Source organism: Scatophagus argus, chromosome 3 (genome assembly GCF_020382885.2).
Source record: "Scatophagus argus isolate fScaArg1 chromosome 3, fScaArg1.pri, whole genome shotgun sequence".
NCBI lineage: Eukaryota > Metazoa > Chordata > Actinopteri > Scatophagidae > Scatophagus > Scatophagus argus.
The window spans coordinates 16,979,551-17,006,382 of record NC_058495.1 but is presented as its reverse complement, the minus strand read 5'-3'; the positions used below and the strand labels follow the sequence as shown (position 1 = coordinate 17,006,382).

The window sequence follows — 26,832 nt, the reverse complement described above, 5'->3', positions numbered from 1 at the left end:
TGCAAAACTATGTCACACCCATTTCAGGGACCATATTGGTCTTTGAAGTATCCATTTCCCCACTAAGTTAGCACTCAAAGAGAAGCTGGACTTAACAATAAAGGTGCATATTTTCTCAAAATGTCTCTGTTGTTGATCATCTGTCACACCCTGATACGCAAGAGATAAAGAATTTCCACAGAATTGCTTAGTCACAGAGGCGAATCAACCTGTTTGAACATCCTTTCAGTATCAAGCCTCCTTCCTGTTCGTGAACAGCCACTTCTGTGGAGGAAATCTCATCCACCTGCAGTGGGTGGTGTCTGCTGCCCACTGCTGGAGGCCGTAAGTTACTGCAGTTTTACACTGAGGGCCAGAACAAGAATTAAGAATTAATTAAGAAGAATTAAGAATTGCTTTATTGGCAGTATATACTGTATATATATTTACATTCACACATTCACACTCCTTTCAAGATTTCCTTTGATTCTCATAGCCAAATCAAATGAACAGGAAATGATTGAATAAATTACTTAAGAGTGTAATGTGACATGTAATATTATTGCTCAGCACAGTATTTTCTAGGAAGCACACTAGTCCCAGCATCATAGGATTAAAACTTACTTACTCTGGAAGTGATTGACAGGAAAGAGCGATTCATCTGAGTGATTTATTATTCTGATTTGGTTAAAGCTGCATTAATTGATTCCTTTGGCTTTTGGGGCAGTAAAAACGAGCAAAAAACACAACACTGACACATTACCGTCTTAAAAAGCTGGCGAACATGTTAGCAAACATTAACAGCATTAATTAGTTGGAGTCATGTTATTGGCCACCTGACAAATTTAAGCACAATAGTCACTCTCTTTGCAGCTGTGCTTTCATTTTCACCAGTTCTCAAAGAAAATATGGTGCTTTTTGCTACTCACATATTTTGCCTGTGTGCTGCCTGTTGTTCCTGGATGCAAGGCTGATAAGAGCTTCTAAATAAAAAATACTGATTGTTGCAGCTTTACAATCTTTTTTATTACACCAATTTTGTAAGAAACAAGCTTTTTTTAATTATGATCACTTTGGAAACACAAAATTCAGATTCACACACACTTCATTCATCTGTTAGGATCTTGGCTCACTTTACTATGTGTCAAATTACGCAAACAAAAACTTTCAACTGTCTTCTTTTCCGTCCCCAGGGTGACTCAGGAGGACCTCTTGTTTGTAATGGTAAATTTGTGGGCATTGTGTCTTGGGGCATCGGCTGTGCCTATGCTTACTATCCTGACGTCTACTCCAAGGTTGGAAACTACCTCGGATGGATCAACTGGGTCATCCAGAACAGCTAATGTGACTCTACTGTGATGAAGATTTGAGTGGATCCTAATGGATTCAAAACATTTTTTGTTGACAGTACTTTTATATCAGCATGAATACATTTGCTAAGTAACTTTTTTCCTACTTAGTGAATGTCGTGTGAGAGGAAAGACTCTAAAAGATAGTCTTACATATAAGCATACATATATATGCAACTAAACGCACTTTCTATTTTACCATTATTCTACTTTCCAGAAGTGATGCAAATCTATGTCACACCCATTTCAGGGACCATATTGGTCTTTGAAGTATCCATTTCCCCACTAAGTTAGCACTCAAAGAGAAGCTGGACTTAACAACAAAGGTGCATATTTTCTCAAAATGTCTCTGTTGTTGATCATCTGTCACACCCTGATACGCAAGAGATAAAGAATTTCCACAGAATTGCTTAGTCACAGAGGCGAATCAACCTGCTTGAACATCCTTTCAGTATCACATGCTGACATCATACTGAGTGATTGGCTGTGGCTGTTCCCTCTCCCCCCGTCATCCTGTCACATTCACATTTAAAGCTGCACCACAAGACTCATTCACTACTCAAAACAGCCTCAGAAACCCCGGCAAGCAAGCATGGATCAAGCCAATTTCAATGGGGAAGTGATGGATGAAGATGGCTCCACACACCTGTTAGACCAGGAAACAGTCGAAAAGCTGATCCACCAGTCTCAGGAGGCAAAGAAGCAAGCCTATTGTCCGTACAGTAAATTCAGGGTGGGTGCTGCTCTCCTGACTTCTGAAGACCAGGTAATTACAGGTAAGGCACATTTGAAACTTGTAACAAGTAAATATTTGGAATGAAAGTGAAAATTTTGGTTTAGGACAAACAGGAAAGTATGTTGACTAGACACTGATTTTCTATGGTTGAATATTAACTCTAACTTTTTATGGCTTAAATGTTTCCTAAAACTATTCTATCAAGTTTTGTTCTTGCCACTATCACTAAGTAGACTTACATATACTTCACAAAGAAATTATTGTAAAATTTTAATTGCAAGCATAGAGGACATCAGAGCCTCAGTATTATGTAACCTGTGTTTGACGGATGTCTTTTCTGCTTGCTTTGTTTTTGTTTGAGACCATTTGACACGTGAGAGCATTTAATTCAAAGTATAAGCAAACTGATCATTACCCTGATTTGAGTTCGATTTTACCATGTTAATGATTAGCTGACAAAAAAAGATCAAAGTTCAGCGTAAAGGTTTCATTTTAACAAGTCTCTTTTGAGCAGTCCATCATTAAATCCTCACCTGAACACATCTGTATCATTCCAGGTGGTTAAGTAATAAAAATCACATTTGTCATGATTAGCAAATCTTTCCCATGACTTCAGGTGACCTTTAGTAACTGCGTCACTTGCGTCAAACGCGCTGCATCCACTGACACAGATGTCAAATCCTTATCAACAGTAATGCAGAGACACAACTTTCCAGTTCATGCTGCTGGACTGTACAGAGCTTAGCCAGTCACGTGTACCTCAGTACAAATGTCTGGGGAGCAAATGGCTGGCAAACAGCTGCGAGTGCAAATATCCACTGAGTAACTGTTTGACCAGGACAGAAGTAAACGGGTAAACCTCTTTGATGGTGAAAAGGCCCCTATTTATAACTCTTTTTTTTACCTTACTGGAGTCAGACTTGCCAATTACTATGTTTGTGACCCCTGCAGGATGCAATGTGGAGAATGCATGTAACAACCTGGGTGTGTGTGCTGAAAGAAACGCAATCTCGAAAGCAGTGTCAGAGGGCTACAGAAGTTTCAAGGCCATCGCAATTGCCAGGTAATGTTGTACATCCGGAATATAATGTGGAAAGTTATGTTTCCTGTGAACAGCCAGCAAGCATCTGGTCCTTGCGCAAACACACATCATTCCTGTATTACCAAACCATGACAGACACTTCATTCATTTCTGGATACGTGCACATCCTGTGTGCATGTCACAAAATCTTACCAAACTGAGTCATGTTTCCCTTACGACGTTGCAAGTTTGTCTTACGTAAAAGTTTAACAGGAGATGAAAAGTTGACCAACAGGTCAGAAGAGGTCCGGTGTGAGTCTCTGTCACGCAGCAATCAATAGGCAGTAGGCTTAATTTTAAGTTAAACATTAAACATTGATACATTTTCCCAAGATGTAAACATTAGCCACATAATCAAGTACTGTTTGCCTTCCTCTCAGAGCTTGTGTTTTGTTCCTCACATGTCCTTTGCAGTGACCTGGATGACAAGTTCATCTCCCCCTGCGGTGGCTGCAGGCAGTTCATGAGAGAGGTACCATAAACTTTGCCGCTCTGCTGGTTTCTGGAGCTTTAAGTTCCCAGTTTATGATGATGTATAAGGTTCTCCATATTTCACTCCTGATTACAAAAAAATAAAAAAAACAAGTTAGTACACTGTGTAAAATGTAAGTCAAAACAGAATGAAACGATTTGCAAAGAGTGGGGCAGTCGTGGATCAGCGGTTAGGGTGTCGGACCCGTAACCGGTGGATTGCTGGTTCGATTCCCCGTCCCGGTGTCCATGGCTGAGGTACCCTTGAGCAAGGTACCTAACCCCCACTGCTCCCCGGGCGCTGCACGCGGTCGCCCACTGCCCCGGGTTTGCTGTGTGTGTGTGCACGTCACTTGGGTGGGTTAAATGCAGAGAACAAATTTTGTTGGAGTGAGTTCCCTCCAATGACAAGATATGTCACTTTCCTTTCCTTTCTAACAGCAGATTTTATATAATGTGCCCATCTCAGAGGAGAAGGGCTCTCTGAGGGCGTATACCTCTTGTAAAACCAACAGTCCACCCGACTATCACACCAACAGGGACTTAAATGACATCACATTCTCAATACACAGACAGCTTTGCAGTTATAACAGCTTCCACTCTTCTTTGAAGGCTTTCCACAAGATTTAAGATTTTTGCCCATTCGTGCAGTAGAGCATTTGTGAGGTCAGACGATTTGTGATGGGTCAGAGGTCAGATTTGTGATGTTGGACCAAAAGGCCTGGTTCACAATCTCAGTTCCAGTTCATCTCAAAGCTGTTTGATGGGGTTGAGGTCAGGACTCTGTGTGGGCCAGTCAAGTTCTTCCACACCAAACTCATCCAACCATGTCTTCATGGACATTGCTTTGTGCACTGGGACAGTCATGCTGGAATAGAAAAGGGCCTTCCCCAAACTGTTGTTGCAAAGTGTAGCATTGTGCAAAATGTCTTGGTGATGAGGATGATGATGATGATGATGATGATGATTTTCCCTTCACTGGAAGGAAGGGGCTGAGCCAAATCCTGAAAGGCCACCCCATAAAGAGGTGTGCCTGGATACTTTTGTCTGTCTATATGGTGTATGTCAAGAAGCATTAGCAAATTATCACACTCAGTGGACAGTGTGAGTGTTTTCAATGGGAGTTGTTTTACTTCGAGGGACTTGTGCCCTGCATTAGCATGTCTAACACATACTGATGGTAGTTTCTTATTAACTTTTTGTTGTCGGGACTACATACACAAAAACACTGAGTAAACAGTAAGAACAACTGCTTTACAACAGGGTTTAACTACTTGTGTTTTTTTTTTCTTTTACGCATCATATCCCTCACAGTTTGGGCTAAACTGGGATGTGTACCTGTCCAAGCCCGATGGCTCATCCCTGAAGATGACTGTGAACGAGCTGCTGCCAAATTCCTTTGGTCCTGAGGACTTGGCCATGAAGAAAGTGCCTAACATTCCTCATGAATCCTGAGCCTGTACTGAAGTACAAAACACACACATGCTGGTACTTTGAACCGCCCTGATATGTACTGTGTATAATGCTGCTGATAATGTGTATCCATGTTTTTCGGTGGCTCTATTTAAGGTAAATATTTGTTCTTGTATCATCTGCTGATTGTAAACGATGTCACATATTTAAATGAACTCCATGTAAAGTGTAATATTAATAAAACATTAATCTAATTGGCTACACTACCTACACTGACATACTGAACTGTATTGTTGTAGCTAGAAATGTTTCTTAGTTTAAAGAATAATGAGAGAAAATGACAGAAATATTAAAGCAGGTCAAACTTATATGCACATTTTAATAAATAAGCTGTGTCCCAATGAGTTTCTTTTAATAAGTTACAATTCATTGCTCTCAGTTAGATATGGATGTAAATGAAGTTCAAAAGACATACAAAAAAAAGAATACAAATTACAGTGTACTACAATTATTATTTGTTAAGCAGCAAATTATTCCATTACAGAGTAAAAGGAGGAAATGAGACGGCAGGAAAAAGTTGCCAGTGCAAATTAACCAGTTATTAGTGACTGACCTACTGATTGCATGCATAAACATTTACAGCAATTTAAGGGCAATGGCTTACAGAGGATAAGTACAGGGTTTATCATTTCTCCCTGATTCAAACAAGTGACAGGAACTTAAGCGAACTCAGACAAGAAGGCAGATTTTGGGTCTCACTTACCCAAAACAAAGTGTAATTTAATCAGAATTCAAAATGGACTGTTAGCCCATTCAGTGTTAAATCTCTTAACTAAACAGCAGCAACTTATGGCAACTTGGTCTGAGCAGGAAAAAAAAAACGCCACGACGAATCCTATTCAATCATCAAACATGTTTAGAGAACATGAGGAAAGGTAGACTGTGTGCATGTGAATGAGTTTATTATTACCGCTTACAATGCTGTGAGACTCTTAAAAGTAAAAAAAAAAAAGAGAAACAAATAAACAAAAAACATAATTTAATTATAAATTCAGTGCATCAGGCTTGGTCTCCAAGCCTGTATTCGTATTAACCTTTTTGGAGATCAAATCATATGGTCTGATCATTTGACATAATGCCAAAGCTCATAGGCATGAAAGATGTCTGTCAACTGCAAATATCTGCTTAGACGCAAAGTGAGTTTTAGAGACTCAAAGAGAGCAAAGGCAGCCAAAAAAAACCAAAAAAAACCCAAAACAAAACAAAAACTTTTTTCCCCATGTTGTCTGAAAGAGCCAAGAGTTAAAAGGAGATGAAGATAGCACGAAGAACTGGAGTTAATGTGTAACACACACATACAGGGATATACTCCACACACACAGCTGGCTACAGCTAACGTCCGTACCATGATGCTTCATAAACAGAGACAAGAAAAAAAAACACCAGTGGTCACATGTGAGCAATAAAGCAAAATGAAAAATGCTGTGGCTAGCTAAGAGAACACACCTGTTTGGGTTTGGGTGTGTGTGCGTGTGTGTGAAGAATGACTGTGTATGTATATGATACAGTCATTTTTTCTCTCCTTTTTCTTCCTCCTGCTTCTGCACAGAAGACATGAGATGGCATCTTGAAGCTCAGACTTTGCCTCAGTATGTACCTTCAGCACTTCAAACTACTCTAAGCCATCAACCTCCACCTGCTCCACACCATCTATCACATTCTGTGAACAGGCTGCAACAGCTCAGTGCGGCTACCAATCTGTGCGAAAAAAAGAGATCTTAAATACTAATTTGAAAACTGCATTTTTGTGTATCTGCTACCATTTGTACCTTACTGACTTTGACCTCAGCTCTCTGTGGAGGAGTTGTTAGTGGGTTCATCAAGGGAGGGCCACGCAGGGACCCGTAATCTGGGCAGAGTGCCCTCCATCAGCCTCTCCATCCACAGTCCCAGCCTGTCAAGCTTGTGGTGGACTTCTATGCTGGTGGCCCTACTGGAGCCTCTCTTGGGTACGGCCCCATCCTCCCTGGAATGGGACCTGGATCGGGAGTGGGAACTGGACCTAGACCTGGACCGGGACTTTCTCCTGCTGTCAGAGGAGAAAGAGGTCTCGGATGAAGAGTCGTTGGGATCGTCCCCCGTGAAGACGGGTCGGAAGAGGCAGAAGTATTTCTTGTGGCCATTGAGGGCCAAGACGTGGCCACTGTAGTCTGACGACTCCTCGTCCTCGTCTGAGTGGCCCGTGCTCTGCATAGCATCAGAGGTTGCGCGAAGGAGTGATGGCATCCAGTGGCGGTGCTTATCAGCGTTTAGGAAGGAGAAGTGGAGGGTCTGAGTCCTGTAGTGGCAAAAGGATTTGGGATTGAGGTGACTAGAAATAAAATTACAAATAGTATTTATTTGTTCAACAACTTCGCCAGTGTCTGTTTTTTAAGCAGAAAGAAAAAGGTTCAGCTATAGTCTGCACTCACAAGGCCTATTTATACTTTGTTTTTTGATATGTTCGAATAAACCAATAGAAACAAGTAGTAACAGAAACTAAAGGAATGTTCCTGCAGTGCTGAGTCTTACCCAGAGAAGGAAAAAACCTCCTTGGCAAATTTCCTGAGCAGGGCAGTCTTGGAGGCGTTGGTGAGCACCAGGACCACGTTGATGTGGCCCGGCCTGAGCTTGACCAGGTTGCTGGTGTACGTGATGTCCGTCAGCTCTGTAACTTCCACAAAGTCTTTCTTAGGAGGACGGCTGCATGGACCAAAGAAAAAGACAGAAAGAGGGAAAGAAACCCCGGGAATTACTTATATTTGAAAAATATACAAAATTTCAAAATCTGGACTGCTGGCAACATAAAGGCAATACGGTGACAACAAACGGCCAGTTAAGTGAATCCATAAATGAATTAAACACAGAAAAACACAAACAGCGACCAGGTAATGAGGTCAATGGTTTTATCTTCAGCAGATAAAGTTCATCGACGTGTCCACAAACAGCGATGTCTCACTGTGATGGGAAGTAAATTTGGAGGTTGGGTTAAACTCGTAATGCACGGCAACTGAGACTTCATGAGTATGAAATACTGTTTTGTGTAAAGAGCAAAAGCAAAGTGAAGATGGGGTGTAAGACTCACAGCAAAGTATAAGCCAGCGCAGATAAAAAGGGACAGATTTCTGGCAAACCACTGACACGACTTTATTTTAACAGCAGTTTGGCGATACTGTTCAGTGAAAATATGAAGTCATTAGCACTATACTACCAAGTCTTGTTCAATTATCGCTGAGAAATTTTCCTGTCGGGAATAAAGGGGTTGTTCTGACAACTCAGGGACGTGCGTAAAACAAAGCTACAAACCTCCCTTAGTGCTGCCAGCTGGATAAGCAGCTATTCAACTAGAAATCTTTTCAAAACCACAATTCACACAGCCTGTGTGAGAGTTAATAATGCTGCTCTTTGAAGTCCTTTTTTCTCATTTATCTGCTGTTGTGACTGATACTGTGCTGGGCATGTGTCCAGTGGTCAAAGTATTCTGTTTCCATCCTCCTCTCTCCACATTACCTTGACGTACTAGCTCGACTTGCAGCATCATCTTCAGTTTGTGGTTGCTCCCTCGGCTTTGGTTTCTGGGGTTTGCTCTCACTTGGCTCACTGAAAATACATCAGAGTGCGGCATATCATTAATCTGAGCACACGCTGCTCTGACTCCACTGAGACAAAGCCATCAAGCCTGCATTTGACCCAGCTGAGTAAAAAACAGAAATAGTCATGTAGAATTAAGGAAGAATAAGGTAAACTAAGGCTAAATATCACATTTCTACTGGCTTCTACAGTCAGCATCCTTAAGCATAAGACATTTTTGACTTCAAATCAAATGTTTAGGGGTATGATTAATATATCTTAGACAGAAACAGGGTCATCTCTCTCTCACCTGAAGGCCTGAATGATGACGGTGCCAAAAAGAATAAAGAGAGCTGAGAAGATCAGCGACAGGATGGGCATCATCTCTCGCCTTAAGAACAGAAGCATGTTATTATCATATGAAGGTTCACACAAACCAACTGAGTCCAAACCAGGTAATTCTGGCAACATCTTGAAACACAAGCATGATTCAGCTTCCAATACATTTCAAATGCACCAGCAAAAGTATCATCACTTTGTCTCTTTTTTGCACTAAATGCTTCGGACTTTCTAGGCAAGTGTCATCTTACCAGTTTGAGTAGAGAAGGTCGTCATACAGCTGAAGCATGTAATCATAGGCAGCATTCATCCACTGAATAATAAACATCTGGAAGAAAAGAAAATGGTGACGTTAATACAAAAATTGTTCCAGTTAAAAGGTTCACCTTCAGATTTCACCTGGTCCAGGTGCAGCCCCTGGCCAAGTGGTGAGCGCGTGTTTGCGGCGTCTTACGGGGGCCATCTCGTTGTTGAGTTCTGGCAGGGTGGCGTCTGAGCTCAGATAGGTGGGGTCTTTCTGAAGGAGCTCCAGATGTTCATAAAGCCTGTGCTTGTCTTCTTCACTGCCGTTCCAGCCACCGCTGACAGAGCGGTACAGGACCTTACCAGCCTGGCTCCGCCTCTCAAGAATCACCACCTGTAAGTCGTATTAAAAAGCACTTTCACTGTAAACTGAGTCTCATAAAGCACATCGGTAACCTGACACATATCAAATTCTGTTTATTTCTGGATGAAATGCCTGCAGGTGCGCATTGTCCTTGATGTTAGTTTATACTGGAAAACTGAAGAGCTTGACTTGATTATGGGAGCATGTTAGTGAGTTTGTGTATTGATGCTCGAGTCTGCATCATGCATGTGTTTCTGTCACTGACCTGAGGAGACAGTGCAGCCTGATTATGAAGCAGTGTCAGACAGAGAGGCTGCTGCTGGCGCTGGTAGACATACGCAAACCGCAGCACCTCTTTTTTGTTAGCTGATGCGAAGTCCAAAAAGGCCTTGTTGCCTGGGACAAAGGCTTGGTCTTCCCCTGTGATCAGCAGCACACAGTACCTGGAAAACATCCACGGTCAGTTTCACAATGACAACCACTTCAGTTTACAGTTGTCATATGATGATAAAAGCCTAATGCATATTGCCATTGGACTTGGATCAACTTATTCTGCTTTATTTCTTCCAGGAAGACACCTCCTTTGATCAAGACCTATTACACAAGAGACCTATATACGCAAGATACTGCATGCAGGACCGTCTGCTCATAAAATGTCATACTTCCTCCGTCGGTGGAACTGCTTGACAGGACACAGCTCATCAAAAAGCTGCTGGTTGACCAGGCGCGGCACCTGCAGGAACTTGTTGTTGGAGACAAACTCATCCATGATCTGTCGCTTCATTCCTCTGGCCTGAAAAGGTGAAAGGACAGATGGTGTGTAGGGTGCAAAGCAATAAAATGTTTGAGTAGAGTAGGCTTAAAGTTTGTAAAATGACGAAAACTGCAATGAGTAAAAAAAGTAATTAGAAAAAAAAATAATTCATTAATTTAACAGTTAATTATAACAAACGATGACATCAGTTGTTTCATTTTGTCAGACAGAAAGACAAAACACAAATCCAGCTTCACCTTTTTGGCTACTAAACACTAACTAAAGTTAGGAAGTGATGGTGTAGGCTGCAAGCTGAGCTGGATGTACCTGGATGATGTCAACAGGCTTCTCTGTATCCTCCTTAAACAGCAGCATGGTGGGGGCATACGTGTTTATGTTGAACTGCCGCAGCAGCCGACTGCTTTGCGTTTCACCCTGGTCCACGTAACCGAAGCGCACGTAATCTCTGAATGCAAACGCTGTCAACTGGAGAGCGGGTGTAGGAAGATGAGAGGTCAGGGCTGCAATCATAAAAACTCATAACTGTACACGACAGATAGTTACAACTAAGAAATCTAAGTAAAATTGTGTTCTCTAATCTACATTTACTGGCCTTAAGCTATTAAAGAAATGTTGCCGGTGAATTCAACTGCATTTAACAGGTTCAAATACAATTCTATGTAACAGAGGAGGAAATATTTAACAGAAAAATCATTTCAAGCTGCTCACACAGATGCATCTGTCTGTGGTTGCTGTTGGGGTCGAATCTATCTGCTCTCCATTGCACTGGGGGAAGCCACACCAGATCTCAGAATACTAACCAGCCTAAAGAGCCAGAGTGTGTGTGTGTGTGTGTGTGTGTGTGTGTGTGTGTGTACTCTTACTTTGTAGAGCAGGGGAATAACAGGGACTTGGTCAAACAAGACAACGCTGGGCTTATTTTCTACATGCCAGCTATCCAGAAAACCCTGGTAGTTGTTATCTGTGATCTGGAGAAACATTGGCAGTCAGTTAAAAAATATATTCTTGCTAAATTAACAGTCTACACTAACTGAAAACATGTTTTCTGTATCAACTGCACTTGATGAATCATACTTAATCAGGCTTTTATCCTCAATTATAAATCAGGAGTAAAACAAAATTTCTACTACTCAAAAAATCCATATGGTCCATCTGTAATTTCTGGATCTATAATTTCCATAACAACTATATGACTTTGACAACAGCACACAGGTCCGAGGCATTCACCTTTTCCACCAGTTTCTGGGGGAGCAGGTCTTCAATGAACTGTCGCAGGTGCTCCCGCACCACGGCCTGATGGAAGAATGTCACCCTGCCGTTCACTAGCCCGATGATGGAGGGAGCACGGTGAGCTCCCAGCTGGTTGGCCAGGCGACGCTCGTAACCAAGGTCCACAATGCCAATGCCAACACCTGGTGTAACAGCAGAAATACAAAATATACTGAGCTAGCACTGAAAGAAAGAAAAAGTCAGAGTTCACAGTGGCATGCATTCATATTTCTAGCTCCAATGGATTAAAATGGAGCCTCTGCTCTTCACTGACCTGTTGCCATGGTGAATCATTGCATCAGAGCTAAAAGAGTCTCGAAAAAGGACAACTGTAAACTGTCCAGTCTTCAAAATTAGTCGGGGTCTGCCAAATGGACAGGGTTCATAAAAGATGTATACATTTGTTTTTAGTGTCTCACAGAGTCCTGTGAATCAGGAGCACTGTATACCACAAGGACAAAGCAAAAGAGCCAAACCTGGCTTTGACATGACCAGAACCAAGTTTTCTTATCTTGATTTTCAACGCTTTAAAATGGAAAAGATGTTCAATGACAAGAGCTGCATTTGTCAATATGTTCATACAAAAAAAAGGTCAAAGGACTACAATGTGAGAGGTGTTGGTTGTAACAACAAACCCACAGAAACAAAATCACTCGATTCTGCAGTCCTCTGCAGTGCTCACTGTTTTGTCTTTACCACTGACAACTTTCCTGATGGTTCAATGTCACCACTCCAAATGCAGAAGGTGTGCACTTTCAGCAAAATAACAATAATAAAAAAAAAAACAGAATGCAATCATCTGCAAACCGTGTGTTACTGTTGTTATTGCCCAATTGTTACATGAGGCTGAATTCCTCCCACTTCTTTACCAAGAAGTACTAATAAGCCCTAATGAATAATTAAAGACATGATGGGCTCTCTTAAAACTACAGTTGTGTAAATTGTCCGTAACTGAGCAAACATTATCTTTGTGTTGTAATGCTTTTAGGAAAACTGGCCCTGACAGTGGCGGCAGACTTACCCAGTGGCTCCAGCTGCTGCACTGCCTCCTTCCACACAGGCTCAATGTGGACGCACGCAAAGCACCAATCAGAGGTCACTTTGATTAGATACGGCCTCTTGTGGCTGTCTGGAAGGACGTCGCTGTTAAACTGCGCGTGATGAAGTAGGTACTTGCTGTCCGCAAAGTCCCTGGACCTGGAGGAAGGTCGGAAGACAGTCAGTGAGTCGCTTTATAGACAGAGCCTTCGGGGTGCTGTCGTGAAATTGCTTATTTTGTTTGGCTGGCAAGCATAAAATCAGTAACAGTATCCCATTCACAGTTGTATGAAATAGAAAAATAACGAACAAATCCTAAGCTAGAGCCTGTAAATGATTGGCATTTAATCAATTTTCTGTTGACTGATTTGTTGTACAGCAGCATGTTGGGAAACATCCATTTATGAACACATTTATGGGAACCTTGAGACAATTTTGACAATGACACCTAACTGATGGTACAAGACAGACAAAACAAATCTGAAAATGGAGCACCTGGGGAAATGGAAAAAAGACTCATCAAAGTAGAAGCTGTTGTGGAAGCTGCGGAAACCGTGATGCTGTGACTGGCCAAAGGCCTGGTTCTCGTCCATCTGTCCATAGCGGTCAAAGTTGGACCTTCGCTCCTCATTAGACAGAATCTGTGAGAGGTGAGAGGACTGTTAATATTGCAGAAAGACATCATACTGACGGTGGAGCAGACTGACTTAGGCACACAGAAAACACAAAGCTTATCAGAGGTGGCAACTGGAGCGTTTAACAAATATGTTGCCCTACATGACACGTTGCGTGATGCATGTTCACCCACCTCGTATGACTTGGAAATCTTGATGAACATGTCCTCAGCTTTAGGGTCCTTGTTCTTATCTGGATGCCTAGAACAACGAAACCACCATGAATCACTACTGCGTCATACAGGGTTACAAATATTTACAATTTGACGTTTTAAATTAAACACCGGCTCAGCTGTCAGATGTACTCTGCGGGTTGAACAGAGTTGGTACAGCCAAGATGTGATGGCCTAAAGGACCTCATGTCAGTCACTCACCATTCTTTAGCAAGGTTCTTGTATGCCCTCTTGATTTCTGTTTGACTTGCACTCCTGCTGACACCCAGGATTTTGTATGGGTCATATTCAGTGGCTGCCTTCACCAGCTGCACACTCCAAATTAGCAGAAAGATGGCGAACAAACAGGGACATGTCCGAGGATGTCGGTTGGCTCTCCTGGTCGTCATCTCGCTTTGCCACTGGCCTCGTATACCGTAGACGGTAGTTAGCTACCAGGCTGCCAGATTAATTAATACTACGGAGCTATTCTGAAACGGAATAAATAAAAGAAGTTAAGGTACATTGATATAAACGATGTTAAATACAAACGACATACTGGCAGTTTATTATGCTGATGCCATTATTTTCTTTCGGCTAATGCAAATTGTCAGTGACATGCCCGCAATGAAAGATTGAGTTTCCTGTAGCACATTTCAAAATTATCCTCCCTCCCTAAACCCTAAGTGCCTGACTATAAAGAGGCTACTTCTGTACTTTTATTTTTTAAAAAAACGTTCTACAACATCCGGTCTTGTCCCGACTCTCCAAACTTGACGATGCGATAGTGGCTATAAAGCGCATGCTCCAGTGGACAGCTGTCCGGAAACTTCCCCTTTTGACTGTTTTTCCAGCGCTTTTTGATTTGATTACATATGTCATATAAGAAAAAAAAACTTTGCAATTCTCCGTTATTTTATATGTATATGAGATAACTGTGATGTCTTTTCAGTTCTTGACAAAAGTGTCTATTGTTAATATTTGATTTAGTCAGTTTCCTCCTTTTAAATGTCAAATTTAAATGTAAATTATTCTAACAATAATAATAGTCACACATAGAGAACTTTGCCCGTTTAAGTGTTTAATTTGTGTTATTTTAATTCTCGTTTGTCGAGTGGCATCACTTCCGCTTCCTCTTCGTCACCGCCACACACAACTGATGGTTTATACTAAACGAGACAAAAAAATGAAAGCATCGATAGCTGACTCAACTCTCCCAGCGAACGATTAGCTTGTTTGATATAACCTGCTTGACCGGCGCCGTTAACCCCGACTTTGTGGTTTCCAGGTCTTGTTCAGCCCAATATGAGCAACTCGAGTGTGTTTGCATTCAGTGCAGTGAGCTTAGAAAGTGCGCACAGGGTCCTATCACGGTAGCTAGCGTTAGCTCTGCAAAGCTGCTGTCCAGGGCCCGCTTCTGACTGTTATTCCTGGGATAAGTAACAGTTATTTTCACTAAGCTAAGGTACCCTTAACTAACAAATTTAAATTAATCTTTATTTTAGTACTGCTTCCAGCATTGCTGTGACGCGTACGGTATATACAGCGTACAGTAGGTGGTGCTAAAAAAAAATATTCATGGGTCTTAATCCGAAGCGAGGTTACTTAGCTAACTTGCTCTTTTGCTACTATTATCTGTGAATGAACTGTCAAACTTTAAAACACAGGGACCTCAGGTGTTACCTCGAGTGTAATGTACTTTGTTACTGTTCAGATGGGTTCACAAGACATCACGCTCGACATCTTTTCTGATGCTCGTACGTGTTTGTTTACGTCTGTACTGTCACAACCATAAAAAGCAAGCAACTGTTTAGTGATTTGTGATTACTAAATGCACAGGCATGTGAAACGCTTAGTTTTCTGATTATACTTGCAGAAATGCATGGCTGCAAAAACTAACTTACATGTTTTGGTGATTGACTTGAAATTTTGAGTTCCATTAATGCTAACAGTCTTTTATGTTTTTGCTACAGACTTAGCACCATGAATCTGTTGCGTCTACTGTGCCGCCACAAGACAGCGCTGGTCATTGGCACGGTGTGCAGCTTTGCTGTAGTTCTGGTCTTCTTGGCCAAATGTACTTCAGAAACCCTGAAACAGGCCCACCAGGATCCTCCAGGCTTGGCCCCTCATGCCAGCGATTTGCAGTCTTATCCAGGGCAGCAGGATGCCCCGTCCACATCAAAAGACTTGTCAGCATTCCTTGTGGTCCTCATCACAACCGGACCCAAGTACACAGAGAGGAGGAGTATCATCCGCAGCACATGGCTGACCAAAGACTCTGATGTTCTGGCCATGTTTGTGGTGGGAACTCAGGGACTTTCCAGCGAGGATCTTCAGAACCTCAACACAGAGCAACGGCGGCACAAAGACTTGCTCTTATTGCCTAATTTACAAGATTCTTACGAGAACTTAACACTTAAGTTGTTGCACATGTACTCCTGGCTGGACCAGAATGTTGATTTCAAGTTTGTCCTCAAAGCAGATGATGACACATTTGCTCGCTTGAACCTCCTTAAGGAGGAACTTAAGGGGAAAGAGCCAAGTCGGTTGTACTGGGGCTTTTTCTCAGGAAGAGGGAGGGTGAAAACAGCCGGGAAGTGGAGGGAAAGCTCTTGGGAGCTTTGTGACTATTACTTGCCCTACGCATTAGGTGGGGGCTATGTCCTCTCGGCTGACCTGGTACATTATGTGCATCTTAATGCAGGGTACTTCAAGACATGGCAAAGTGAGGATGTGTCACTGGGTGCATGGCTGGCACCAGTGGATGTTCGGCGGACACATGACCCACGCTTTGATACAGAGTATAAATCACGTGGCTGCAACAACAAATACTTGGTGACACATAAGCAGAGCTTGGAGGACATGCTGGAAAAACACCAGACTCTGCAGCGAGATGGCAGGCTCTGTAAGGAGGAAGTCAAGCTGCGTTTGTCCTATGTGTATGATTGGGGTGTGCCACCCTCACAGTGCTGCCAAAGGAAGGATGGCATTCCTTAAATCTTGTCCTTTTTACAAGGCAGAAGTTATCTTCTGATTCGCATCGTCCAAGTCGGGAAACATTTAAAGGATAATATTTTTTTGCCAAGTCTCTGTTGTTACGCCACTGAAGACGGTGTAATGGGCCCTAGATATTGTTATAATAAATGCCTTAATCATGTAAAAAAAAAAAATCTGTTTCAGATTTGGGGAGCCATTTGTATAATTGCAAGAACAAAAAAAGGTGATTCCAATTTTTTTTGTTTTTTCAGGTCAGGTGGGCCAAGAGCAGGTCAAACTTAAAAACCACTGTTTATCATATTTTTTCTCTTTGTTTGCCAATTGGACATTGGGTTTTAAAGTTTCCATGTCAATTTAAAATAGCTGGAACAGGTCTGTTATGATCTGTGATTCTGATGTCCACAACCAGTTTCACAACTTTTAAGTGGTGTAACAACATAGAATTACCTTAAAAATATTACCCCTAACCTTCAAATAGGAAGCCATTTTCAGCCTGTTGTCCTTTATGACGTCTGTACTCCTTCAGCCTTATTATTTGCACCCATGCTTATGTCAGTGCTCTCCTTACTGTCAGTTTACCATGTTGGTGGCCTACTTCTTTCCTCTGTCTGTGCTTCTGCTGTACCTCTTGCTTAATATTTGAAACACTATGAGATACGTTTTAAGGTAACTTCATTGTAGTAGGTAATACATGGAAACACAGATGGGAGGTTCTTACCCTGCCATGTTGTCTACATTTTTTTTTTTTGTATTTTATTTATTGTTAATTTATTCTGCAGCAAACATGACGTACTGGCATTAAGTTAGGACAGTGGCTGTGGTTGCTGCTTGTGAAGAGGATTTGTATTTATAAATGTGTTGGGGAAGAGGGGGGGGTTGCACATGTTTCAGAGCTAATGGACCAGAAATGTACACTTTGTAAATGTAAAACTTTTGTTTACATTGAACGATACGTTAGATTTCATGTATTTCCGAGGTGCAAAGAATGTGTAAGAGAAATGGTTGAATGTGTTTCATTCAACAGACCTTCCTATTCTTGCAGCAGTCTCACTGTAAAGGTTGGGTATGTGATTGTAAACGCTAATATGGCAGCACACAACTATTTGCTATGTAAAGATGTAGTGGAATTGTGGTTTCCTGAGGAGAGAGTGAAGTCACATTCCCCTCGGTGTGCGTTGTAGTCTGACCTTCCCTGTTCTTGTTTTGACAGCCAGGCCGGCTGTGTGTGTGTGTGTGCGCTTTTGGGTTGGTGGCCCAAAGGGTCTGTATTTGACGGCATGGGAATGAGTCCTTTCTCCTGTTGGGTGTGCACCTAGGTCAGTACATTTACTGTACAAAGATATCAAGTTTTTTGTGTATGTTTGCAGCACACCACAGGTTCAGACTGAGAAACTTCATATAGGCTACCACCCGGCACTTGGTCACTTTTTTTAAACCAGAAACATCATTTTCGAGTCCATGTATCAATGTACAATGAATACTTGTGTCTTCTGATGTTGAGCTCTCCAACCTGAACTTACCGTGTGATGTCAGTAGCTGTGTCCCAAAACTTGTGAAACGTATATAGCGACAATTTAAGGGTACAATAAGTTGGAGCACAAACAGCCGAGGAAATGCTGCAAAAAGAGCCACGAACAGAACTCATTTTTATGACTGTTGTTATGATGAATATTGACATGACTTTTCTCACAGTTGTCACTAGCAGATTCTGTTTCAGTACAGTTTAAGTTCCAGTGTTTGTTTGTACATACAAGTCAACCTCCCTGGATGTTTTATTAAAAATTTTAACTGTATGCAAGTCCATCTCTATATTCATCTATCATCTATATTCACTGTTTGAAAGGATATATCGTGCAGAGAGAGTACTTAAAAATACAATAATGTAACTTTATATAGCCTTTATAACAAAAGACCAGTTTGTAGGGTTTAGTGTGGTTGCAGATTGCAAGCAATTTGATTACACTTCCGCTCAGCCTTTTCTTTCAAACTCGTAGGAGAGTCTGTGGCCACACAGAGAAACCGCAAAAGGCCATCTCTAGAGCCATTGTTTGGTTTGTCCATTCTGGGCCACTGTAGAAACATAGTGGATTCTATAGAAGAGGATTGGCTCCCTCTGTGGACATATAGGGTTCATTCTCAGGTAACGAAAACATAATGATGATTAGCTTTGAGTGATAATACACTAATGAAAACATTTCTGAATAATCAGTTTCTGCCTGTATTCCATTTCTGAACCTAAATCCTGCACACAGGACCTTTAAGGAGTGATTCTCTTTTTGGCCTTTACACAAAGGCCAAAAAGCCTTTGCTGAACACAAGTTCAGCTATATGAATTCACATACTCTCAAATCAGTTTTGATTCTTCTGATTTGAAATTTATGCAACACCGAGTTAAGGACGACTCTCCTTGAATCTGACAGTAGCAACAGTGTTTTTTGTTTGTTTGTTTTTTTGTTTTGTTTTCTCCTGGTTGTCATAAGGAAAGAGTCTGGATCCGTTTCAGGGTTCCTCTCACGCGTAAAAACTCTGGAACGTTCTGCAGACTCTCGCTCCTCTTCTTCTCTTCCAGCTCGTGCTGCAAGACAGCAGACATCTGTGTTTGGACATCCCCCTTAAACAATATCTGCAGGCTTGCTCACACATTCCCCAAAAGTAAATTTATTATTTCACATGCCGTATTCCCCAGGCTGTGTGATTTTTCCATCTTTGCTCACATACTTACGACTTGTATTTTCTGCTGCCTTGTGTGGAGCTTCACCTCCAAGTCAGAGGGGGGGCAGAGGGCCAGCTCCCTCTGCTTGTCCTGCTCTCTCTGTTTGTGCTCCAGTACACACTGCAGCTCCGGCTTTCTTCTGGGCAACAGACCTCTGAAGGCACATGACAAATGTACTGTTAACTAGACGGATGACTGGTGTGCAACCCGAAAAAAGTATCATAAACTTCTTCACTGGAGTGAATAAACGTGAATAGTTTCTGGCTGTCTTTCAAAGTAGTAGTAGAAAGTAGCAGTTCTTAGTTAAGCTTGAGGGAATCATTTTGAGTAAACATGTATTCGGACAGACTGTTGATGGGTCTAAAGCACTAACCAAATTCAATTGATTTTTACGTAGCGATATACGTGACTTTTGCTTTCTCAGACACGAGTGCGAGAGCTCTGGCCTGAAGAGAGATTAGCAGTGATTTGCAGCAAGGTGTTGTACCTTTGACTTGATCTGTGTTAAACACCACCTTAACATGCTGTTTATCCGCGACCGCTTCACTGGACAGCTGAAGACAGAGAAAGCCTAAGAGGATTCTCCAGCAGGAGGCAAATGCTCTTCTGAAGTTGAGAACGTCTCTGATAGACGTTCCTTGACTCATATCCTTGAACCTGTATCAGTATGTACCCGCTGCTCTTGGGACCTGATCGTGGACAGCAGGTACAGAGCTCAGTGTTTTCTCACCGTCTGTGGCAGAATAGCAGTTCTCGGTGAAGCGCTCTATGTTGGTAAGAAGCCCGGACAGGATTTGGCAGCTTCCTGGGACTGATGAGGTCACCGCCCTCCTGTTGTTGTTGATTCTCTTTCACCTGGCATGGTGGGATCATCCAGCAGCAATGCCTCCCTGACACATAAATGTACACCAGCACACACAGTCGTATATTCTCCTCAGTCTTTTACCCTGTACACACTGTAAGGCAAAGCATCTGTTTGGAGCTGCTTATGTTCGAGTTAAATGTTCTGTAGATTGATTATAGCAATATAAGCTTGACTTTAAACTTGACTATTGTTAGGTTGTTATCTTACCTCCTGCATTTTGAAGATCCATTTTTTGTATAACCTGAACGAAGAACAGCAGGCAAGTAAGTAAATTTCATTTGTGGAATGCAATTTGAAAATTGAGACGATATAAAGATCATTCGTATGTATTTTTAGCAAACAACATATTGAAACAAATTAAGCGCAGGAATAAACAGTTCTCCGAGTGCTCACATCCACATGAAGAAGAAAAGTAATTATTGCTGATATCATGTGACGGCCTACCGATTAGTGTGAGCCAGAGGGGCTTAAGTGAAATATGACCAACTTTATAGTCGAGGCAAAACGACAAAACAGTAACTGTACTTTGTCCTGTCTTTTGATATATTATCCACATCATTACTAGAACTGCATCTGACTGCAAAAGGAGTAATAATATAACCAGTCTTACCTGTGTGCAGTGGTAAAGACGCATTGGTGAAAAGTAAGAAGTGCTAAAGCGTGTTCTTGCAGACGCAGAAGACGAAGGGCAGAAGCGAGCTGTTGTTCTCAGGGTGCACAACCAACTGCAGCAACAGTGAGGCTGACCTGAACAGGTGTGCTGCGCTGTCTTGTGATCAAATCTTATTAAGTGTCCCACAACCCTTTGTTCCACCCTTGTTCCCTTCTGGAGAGAAACTTCTGTTGTCTCTGAGGCAGGAACAACATATGGAAGGATTAGGATAATGTAATGTACTGATTAGGATAATGCAACATTGAATGCCCACAAAACAAATACGGCTTTTGTATCTCTACTTTTCAGATCCAACTATTATCACAACCACTGAGGAGAGTGAATTATATACCATATTCACATGTATGAAGCTATCAATTGTCTAATACAGAGTTAGACACCTCTGTCCTGCTGCCTTCAAATTATATTTAAGATGGAAAAACAATACACTTGAAACAAAAGACCATTTTCATGTTCCAGAGTCTGATATCGGGGCAGTGCTGCAAAGTTTCGGCCCTGCGACCACATATTAGATAAAAATGTGGGGACTGAGCATGAACAAAGTGTAAGATGATTCGCCAAAAGTGTTGCAGTGGATGTTGCTTTTTATTTAAAATATGCACATTGCACACTATTAAATAAATTACAGTAATAGATTAGGACATATCAACAGGTATGTGACATACTGTATAACATATAATTGACATGCAAAGTAAAAAAAGTATACATGCAGTTAATACTGGCTTAATGCCTCAGTTTAATGTAAGTATAAATAATATGTGCGTTACACAAACCAGTGTGACAAAGTGGTGTTTTGTGTACTGTTTTTGTACAGTATCATAAGGGAAACAATTCATTTTCTTCAGCCTGGTTGAAGGTTTATCCAGAGGGTTTGAAAAAGTGGTAGTAGAAATGAGCATATGCCCAGTTGGACAGATATCCTTTATTGTTTTTTCAACTAAAACATGTTATAAACTGTATAGGCACGTGCTTTGTGGTGCTTGAGCAAACCATCTTTTGTCACTATTTTTGTTACTGTATGGGCCTTCAGTGCAATGCAATGCAGATACACAGATTCAGTACATTCTTGACTGGCTGAGACTGCAGTGATTTAGACAGAAAGCACAGTGGAAGTGCTGGTGGCTCTCAGCACAAACTGCTTCATGGTGGCCCCACAGGGATGAGGTGGAGGTGGCTGCACAGTGGTGTCAGCTCATTTTAGTGTGGGTTGTAGCTCAGTTTAATCCTCATCCTTTCCTCTGTTCTTCCCTAAGGTGTGTCCAGGTTCAGAGCTGCAGCAGCCAGCATTTTTCACCACTTTGCTAATCCTACCCTCATCCTCCTTCAACTGTATGCCGCCTCGGTGTCCTATATGGCAGAGTGCAGCACGTTGGCCACATCATGTAAGAGATGTTGTTGTGAACAATGAAAGACCTGAGTGTCCCAGATATTTGTCTCTGCTTTCTCATGTGCACTTTAAATATCAGTGGCTATCAAAACTTTTTCATCATAAGGACCCTTAAATTGCCACAAATTATATCATGGACCCCCTTTTTCATAAGATTTTGTCCCATGGTCCACAGCGTGATATGAATTTTGTCTTCAGATGATTAATTACAGAGAGTGTATGAAACCCATGACCAAAACAGTCATACATTCTGCCATTGTCTTACCACATTGTCTTTTCCACTGGTGTATATGGCAATTTCTGTCCTTTTTTGTAATACGTTCTCCTAATGGTAAAGCTGCACTGAATTTATATATGATGAAATATAAGGTACAAATACATGATCTGTTATGATCTGTTTCTTGGTTGTCTTGCCAGCAATGCATGTTATTGGAAAGTTTCCAACAAAAAGGAAATTCTATACACTGAATTATATTATATATGATGAGAAGAAGTAAAGCAGATTTATGGAGAGAGTGCATACGATAAAACTAGCAAATATCAATGGTTTAGATTTAAAATGATTTTTTATTGGTAATTTTTTATCTTTTTTTTTTTCAATCAATAATCTAAACAAAGATTTGCGTATAGATGTAAACTTCCGGATGGTGTACAAGTAGTTGTAAATCACAAATTCCAGTAGATGGCAGTAATGCTAGACGGACAACAGCAAACATAAAACGCAAAAGAAGACAGTCGGAAATATCAACCGAGTGATTGCGAAGTACAGTGCGTTATATCTCCACTTTGCAAACATGGTGGACTGCTAATTTAAAGTAGAAACAGTCATATAATATCGTGAAAGAGCAAGCTGCGAATATGACAAATGGTAAGTTTACTGTATTATGCAACTAAGAGGTGTCAGAACGGGACATGTAAGTTAGGCTAGCTAACGTTACTACTTTGACGGAAGGCTAAAGTGGAAGCTAGGTTAGCTGTAGACGTGGCCCTGGCTAGCACTGTCTGTCTCTAGGTACCAAAGCTGAATTGCATTTAACTTACAGATTATTTTTTATGGTTTGGCGTCCTTAGTGACAAGCTTTTGTCTTTTAAGTTCTAACGCTAGTAACGTCGTATTTGTGGCAGGCTACATGGATTCTTGCTAACCAGCTTTGACAAACATTGTGGTATCAGTGTTAAATGCTACAATTTCCAGTAGGTTAGCTAACTAACTAACCACTACAATCGTCTATAATGGCAAGAAAATCTGCTGGCGTGTAACTAACGTGAGATTTTAAATGTTGCGGTGACTGCAAGCAATTCTGGACTTACCAGGTAATGCTGTTGATTGTCTCTGTCCACGCCCCATAAATATTTGTATGGAAGGGCACTATGTGCATCATACGTTATGTGTATACAACCTAAAGGTAGCCTACCTGTAGATATTTGGGAAAACACATGACCAGTAGAGATTTGTCAGAGGTTACGTGAGATCAAACTGATGATCAGTTCTGCTTGCTCCCAGCTTTACTGTTGGTTTGTATCACTCCTTTGATCATGGGTGAAGGGAAGATAAACAAATCTAATATATGAAAATGTTCCTGTGTGCATTTATATTTTACTTTTACTTTGCATATCCTTTTTTAACAGTACTTTTTGCATTTAACTTTTGCTGGTGTGGGGACACTAACATTGAACTATAGATGTTGCTTCAACTGAAAGCAAGTCTGGATTTACCAGAGTCAACAACACAGCTTGTAAATAAATTATAATCCACAACAAGACGGGCTGTATGTGTTATTCTTGCTTTGTTTCTATGTTATGTTTCCTTTCATCCACAGTGTACTCTTTCGATGGCATCCTGGTATTCGGACTGCTGTTTGTCTGCACCTGTGCATACCTCAAAAAGGTGCCTCGCCTCAACAGCTGGCTCTTGTCTGAGAAGAAAGGAGTGTGGGGCGTCTTCTACAAAGGTAAATGTATAATGAATTGATAGCATTCGGATGCAACAGACACATGTGATTTATACACAAAATGTTCCATATAGGAATGCGTAAAAGTTGGAAGCTCATTCTTTGAAGAGTGGTCTGATCAAAATTACATTTTAAAGGCTGGAAGATGTGAATAGTGATCCATCATCATTCATCCTCTATTCCACTGTAGTCATTGAACAGTTTTTATCTGTAACATTACATGTATGGAACCCTGCGTGAACAGCTTTTTATTTTAGTGTGTATTTTCATTTCTGTATACAGTGTACCATTGTGCCCCTAGTAAAAACAATTTAAACAAGCTTTAAGGGACATTTCACCCCAAAACATCTGTTCACATGGTTTGTGTATATTTGGTAATGCTTTCAACCTTCCATCTCTCTTCTCAGCTGCAGTAATTGGGACACGGCTTCACATTGCTGTGGCGCTTTCCTGTTTGGCCATGGCTTTCTATGTTATCTTCTTGAAATGATAAGAGTCAGACTGAACTGGAAAAGACTGGAGGGGCGCAGGCTGGGGATGGACTCGTCTCTGTGGTTATGTGCTAATCCTTGTGGAGGGATGCCGCTTGGATTACACGTCTGAGGAAACCCCATTGGCCTTGTGGACCTATGTGAAATACTAGGCTAGTGCTGCCCCCTTCTGGTGACTGGGCACAGCAACTACCCCCTAATGATGTGTGTGCACTACAGACCTGAAGGGCATCCTGAATCCTCTCCACAGTTATTACAGAGGAGAGAGGCTGTTGGCTCACTTGGTATCATTCTGTTGGGTAATACTGTTGGTTGTCTTTGTCCACACCCCATGAATCTTTTTATTGAAGGATGCAGAAGATCGAAAGGCGGTGCGTGCATCAAACATTGTGTGTATACCACCTAAAATTAGCTTAGCTGTATATATATTTAGAAAAAGATATGACCAATAGAGATTTTTCAGAGGTTATGAGAGATCAAACTGATGATTAATTCTGCTTGCTCCCAACTATGCTGTTGTTTCTGTATCACTTGTTCGGTCAAGGGTGGAGGGAAGATAAACAAATCTAATATATGAAGATGTTCTTGTGTACATTTGTATTTTATGTTTTTTTTTTGTTTTTTTTTTTTTGCACCTCTCATCTTTTCTTAACAGTGCTTTTTGCATTAAACTTTGGTTTAGATTTTAAATACACATTTTGCACAGATGAAGAATTTTCTTTGACCTCTGATACTACATAACATGGTTTAAATGTCAAAACTTATTTCAAATTGAACTGTAAGACACACTATCTCAGTTATAAAAGAAATAATTACTCAACATATTGTGAAAATTATATATCAGACTTGCCTGAAGATTTAAATGCAATGCCAAATAGAGATGGTGCTTTTCATGCCATCTTAATAATACTACTGTTAATCTGACTTTAATGCTGCCACATTATTTTTTTGTTTTTTAAAAGAAGAAGTTGTTTTGGAAGGGGGTGCATTGGAATTTTGAGTAAAACAGTCAAACAATTTCTGTGTTTGTCCTCTTTAAAAAACAAATTTCAAGATTTCTAGTGACATGTGGCAGATGGACTGTGTTCACCCCAGTGCCTTTGGAGGTTTTCACTATTTATTGAGTCACAGTCTTGAGTTACAGTAGATATGATTCGGTTTTTTGCTACTGATCGACAAAACACAAGAAAATTTGAAAAAATACTCAAGTGAAATGCAAATCTGGCAGTAATTGAATATGCATGTATTCACTTTCTTGAAGTTAATTTTTAGTTGAGGGAAATTTAGTTGGCAGCAGCTGCAGCCCTGACTGTCATGTAGTTGGTTTTGTGTAAGACCTTCACTTGTGGTAATGCACTTTGGCCCCCTGTCTCAGAGCAGCTCAAAGTCTGTCAAGTCACATTAGGACCCTTTTGGACATGGACATGGAACATAGTTCTTTTTAAAGTCATCTATATGCTTATATTTGTGCTGTTCTCACTATAAAATACATTATCTCATCATCTCAGACGTGCCCCCAGATGTCTCTGTATTTTGCTGCATTAGTTTTCCCCTCAGAAACCCTGCAGGACCTGCTGCAGAGAAACCTCAGAGAAATTTTCATAGCATAAGGATGTCCTCACCATTTTCCAGATTCTGTTAATGTGCAGTGTTATACTTCCATCAAACACAGCACTCAGTATAATGACCACATTATTTTAGTCTCATCAGGCAATAAAACTTTCATCTGCATTTTTTTTTCCATCTAGCACATAGTTTTTGTCAAACAAGCAACATATCATCTAAGTTCTTTTCCAACAAACTTCACATCTCACCCAGTGAACGTCATGACTCTTTTACACTTTGCCACTACAGCCCTTGCCACAGACATTGTCAGTTTTAGTGGAAAACGTGCTCCAGCATATTTGTACCTCTGCCATATTTCACTTTGGAAATTGTCTTGTATCCATCCCCTGACTGGACCTCTTCCAACCTCTGGGACAGCAGAGTTTTTTAAAAAATGAACAGTGGGTCTGTTTTATTCAAGAACCCCATTAAGCACAATACCAGATCTTGGAAACTAAAACAGCTAAATGGAATTCATTATTCATTTTATTATTTCAGAATTTCACCAGTGGAAAAAGACCTGTGTATGATATTCCTTTGTCCTTATGATGTAGCTTTAGAAATTGATTAAGCGGCTATTGGACCTTCCAGCCTACCAAGACACAGAAGATTTCTATTCGATTTATAATGCAGCCATTAAAAACAAATGACCAA

The 26,832-nt window shown here is 41.1% G+C and overlaps 5 protein-coding genes across 6 annotated transcripts; 3 read left to right on the top strand and 2 right to left on the bottom strand.

Moving 5' to 3' along the window:
• Nucleotides 1-1,861: 1,861 nt before the first annotated feature.
• Nucleotides 1,862-5,433, top strand: cdab (cytidine deaminase b). Its single transcript, XM_046384257.1, has 4 exons — nucleotides 1,862-2,104; nucleotides 3,016-3,127; nucleotides 3,560-3,617; nucleotides 4,931-5,433. The coding sequence occupies exons 1-4, from the start codon at nucleotides 1,921-1,923 to the stop codon at nucleotides 5,069-5,071; spliced, it is 495 nt and encodes a 164-aa protein (XP_046240213.1). The 5' UTR covers nucleotides 1,862-1,920; the 3' UTR covers nucleotides 5,072-5,433.
• dnajc16l (DnaJ (Hsp40) homolog, subfamily C, member 16 like) lies at nucleotides 5,389-14,154 on the bottom strand. 2 transcript variants are annotated; one of them, XM_046384247.1, is made up of 17 exons: nucleotides 14,052-14,154; nucleotides 13,715-13,983; nucleotides 13,475-13,541; nucleotides 13,162-13,307; nucleotides 12,650-12,825; nucleotides 11,587-11,771; nucleotides 11,223-11,327; nucleotides 10,666-10,824; nucleotides 10,247-10,377; nucleotides 9,850-10,027; nucleotides 9,432-9,614; nucleotides 9,229-9,305; nucleotides 8,949-9,029; nucleotides 8,579-8,668; nucleotides 7,601-7,771; nucleotides 6,859-7,367; nucleotides 5,389-6,739 (listed from the first exon to the last, which is right to left on the bottom strand). In XM_046384247.1, the coding sequence occupies exons 2-16, from the start codon at nucleotides 13,900-13,902 to the stop codon at nucleotides 6,875-6,877; spliced, it is 2,430 nt and encodes an 809-aa protein (XP_046240203.1). In that variant the 5' UTR covers nucleotides 13,903-13,983; nucleotides 14,052-14,154; the 3' UTR covers nucleotides 5,389-6,739; nucleotides 6,859-6,874. The 2 variants fall into 2 exon arrangements, with proteins under 2 accessions (XP_046240203.1, XP_046240202.1); XM_046384246.1 differs by having other exon boundaries at nucleotides 13,715-14,122.
• A 453-nt stretch (nucleotides 14,155-14,607) lies between these two features.
• Nucleotides 14,608-18,285, top strand: b3galt6 (UDP-Gal:betaGal beta 1,3-galactosyltransferase polypeptide 6). The gene is made up of 2 exons (XM_046384253.1): nucleotides 14,608-14,957; nucleotides 15,466-18,285. The coding sequence occupies exon 2, from the start codon at nucleotides 15,476-15,478 to the stop codon at nucleotides 16,490-16,492; it is 1,017 nt and encodes a 338-aa protein (XP_046240209.1). The 5' UTR covers nucleotides 14,608-14,957; nucleotides 15,466-15,475; the 3' UTR covers nucleotides 16,493-18,285.
• Nucleotides 18,286-18,436: 151 nt separating this feature from the next.
• On the bottom strand, nucleotides 18,437-23,655 carry si:ch211-160o17.6. Its single transcript, XM_046384255.1, has 6 exons — nucleotides 23,442-23,655; nucleotides 20,681-20,919; nucleotides 20,278-20,311; nucleotides 19,936-20,095; nucleotides 19,215-19,359; nucleotides 18,437-19,067 (listed from the first exon to the last, which is right to left on the bottom strand). The coding sequence occupies exons 1-6, from the start codon at nucleotides 23,476-23,478 to the stop codon at nucleotides 18,966-18,968; spliced, it is 717 nt and encodes a 238-aa protein (XP_046240211.1). The 5' UTR covers nucleotides 23,479-23,655; the 3' UTR covers nucleotides 18,437-18,965.
• tmem167b (transmembrane protein 167B) lies at nucleotides 22,840-25,590 on the top strand. Its single transcript, XM_046384258.1, has 3 exons — nucleotides 22,840-22,998; nucleotides 23,951-24,082; nucleotides 24,490-25,590. Exons 1-3 carry the CDS (start codon nucleotides 22,989-22,991, stop codon nucleotides 24,570-24,572), a joined length of 225 nt encoding a protein of 74 aa, XP_046240214.1. The 5' UTR covers nucleotides 22,840-22,988; the 3' UTR covers nucleotides 24,573-25,590.
• Nucleotides 25,591-26,832: the final 1,242 nt, after the last annotated feature.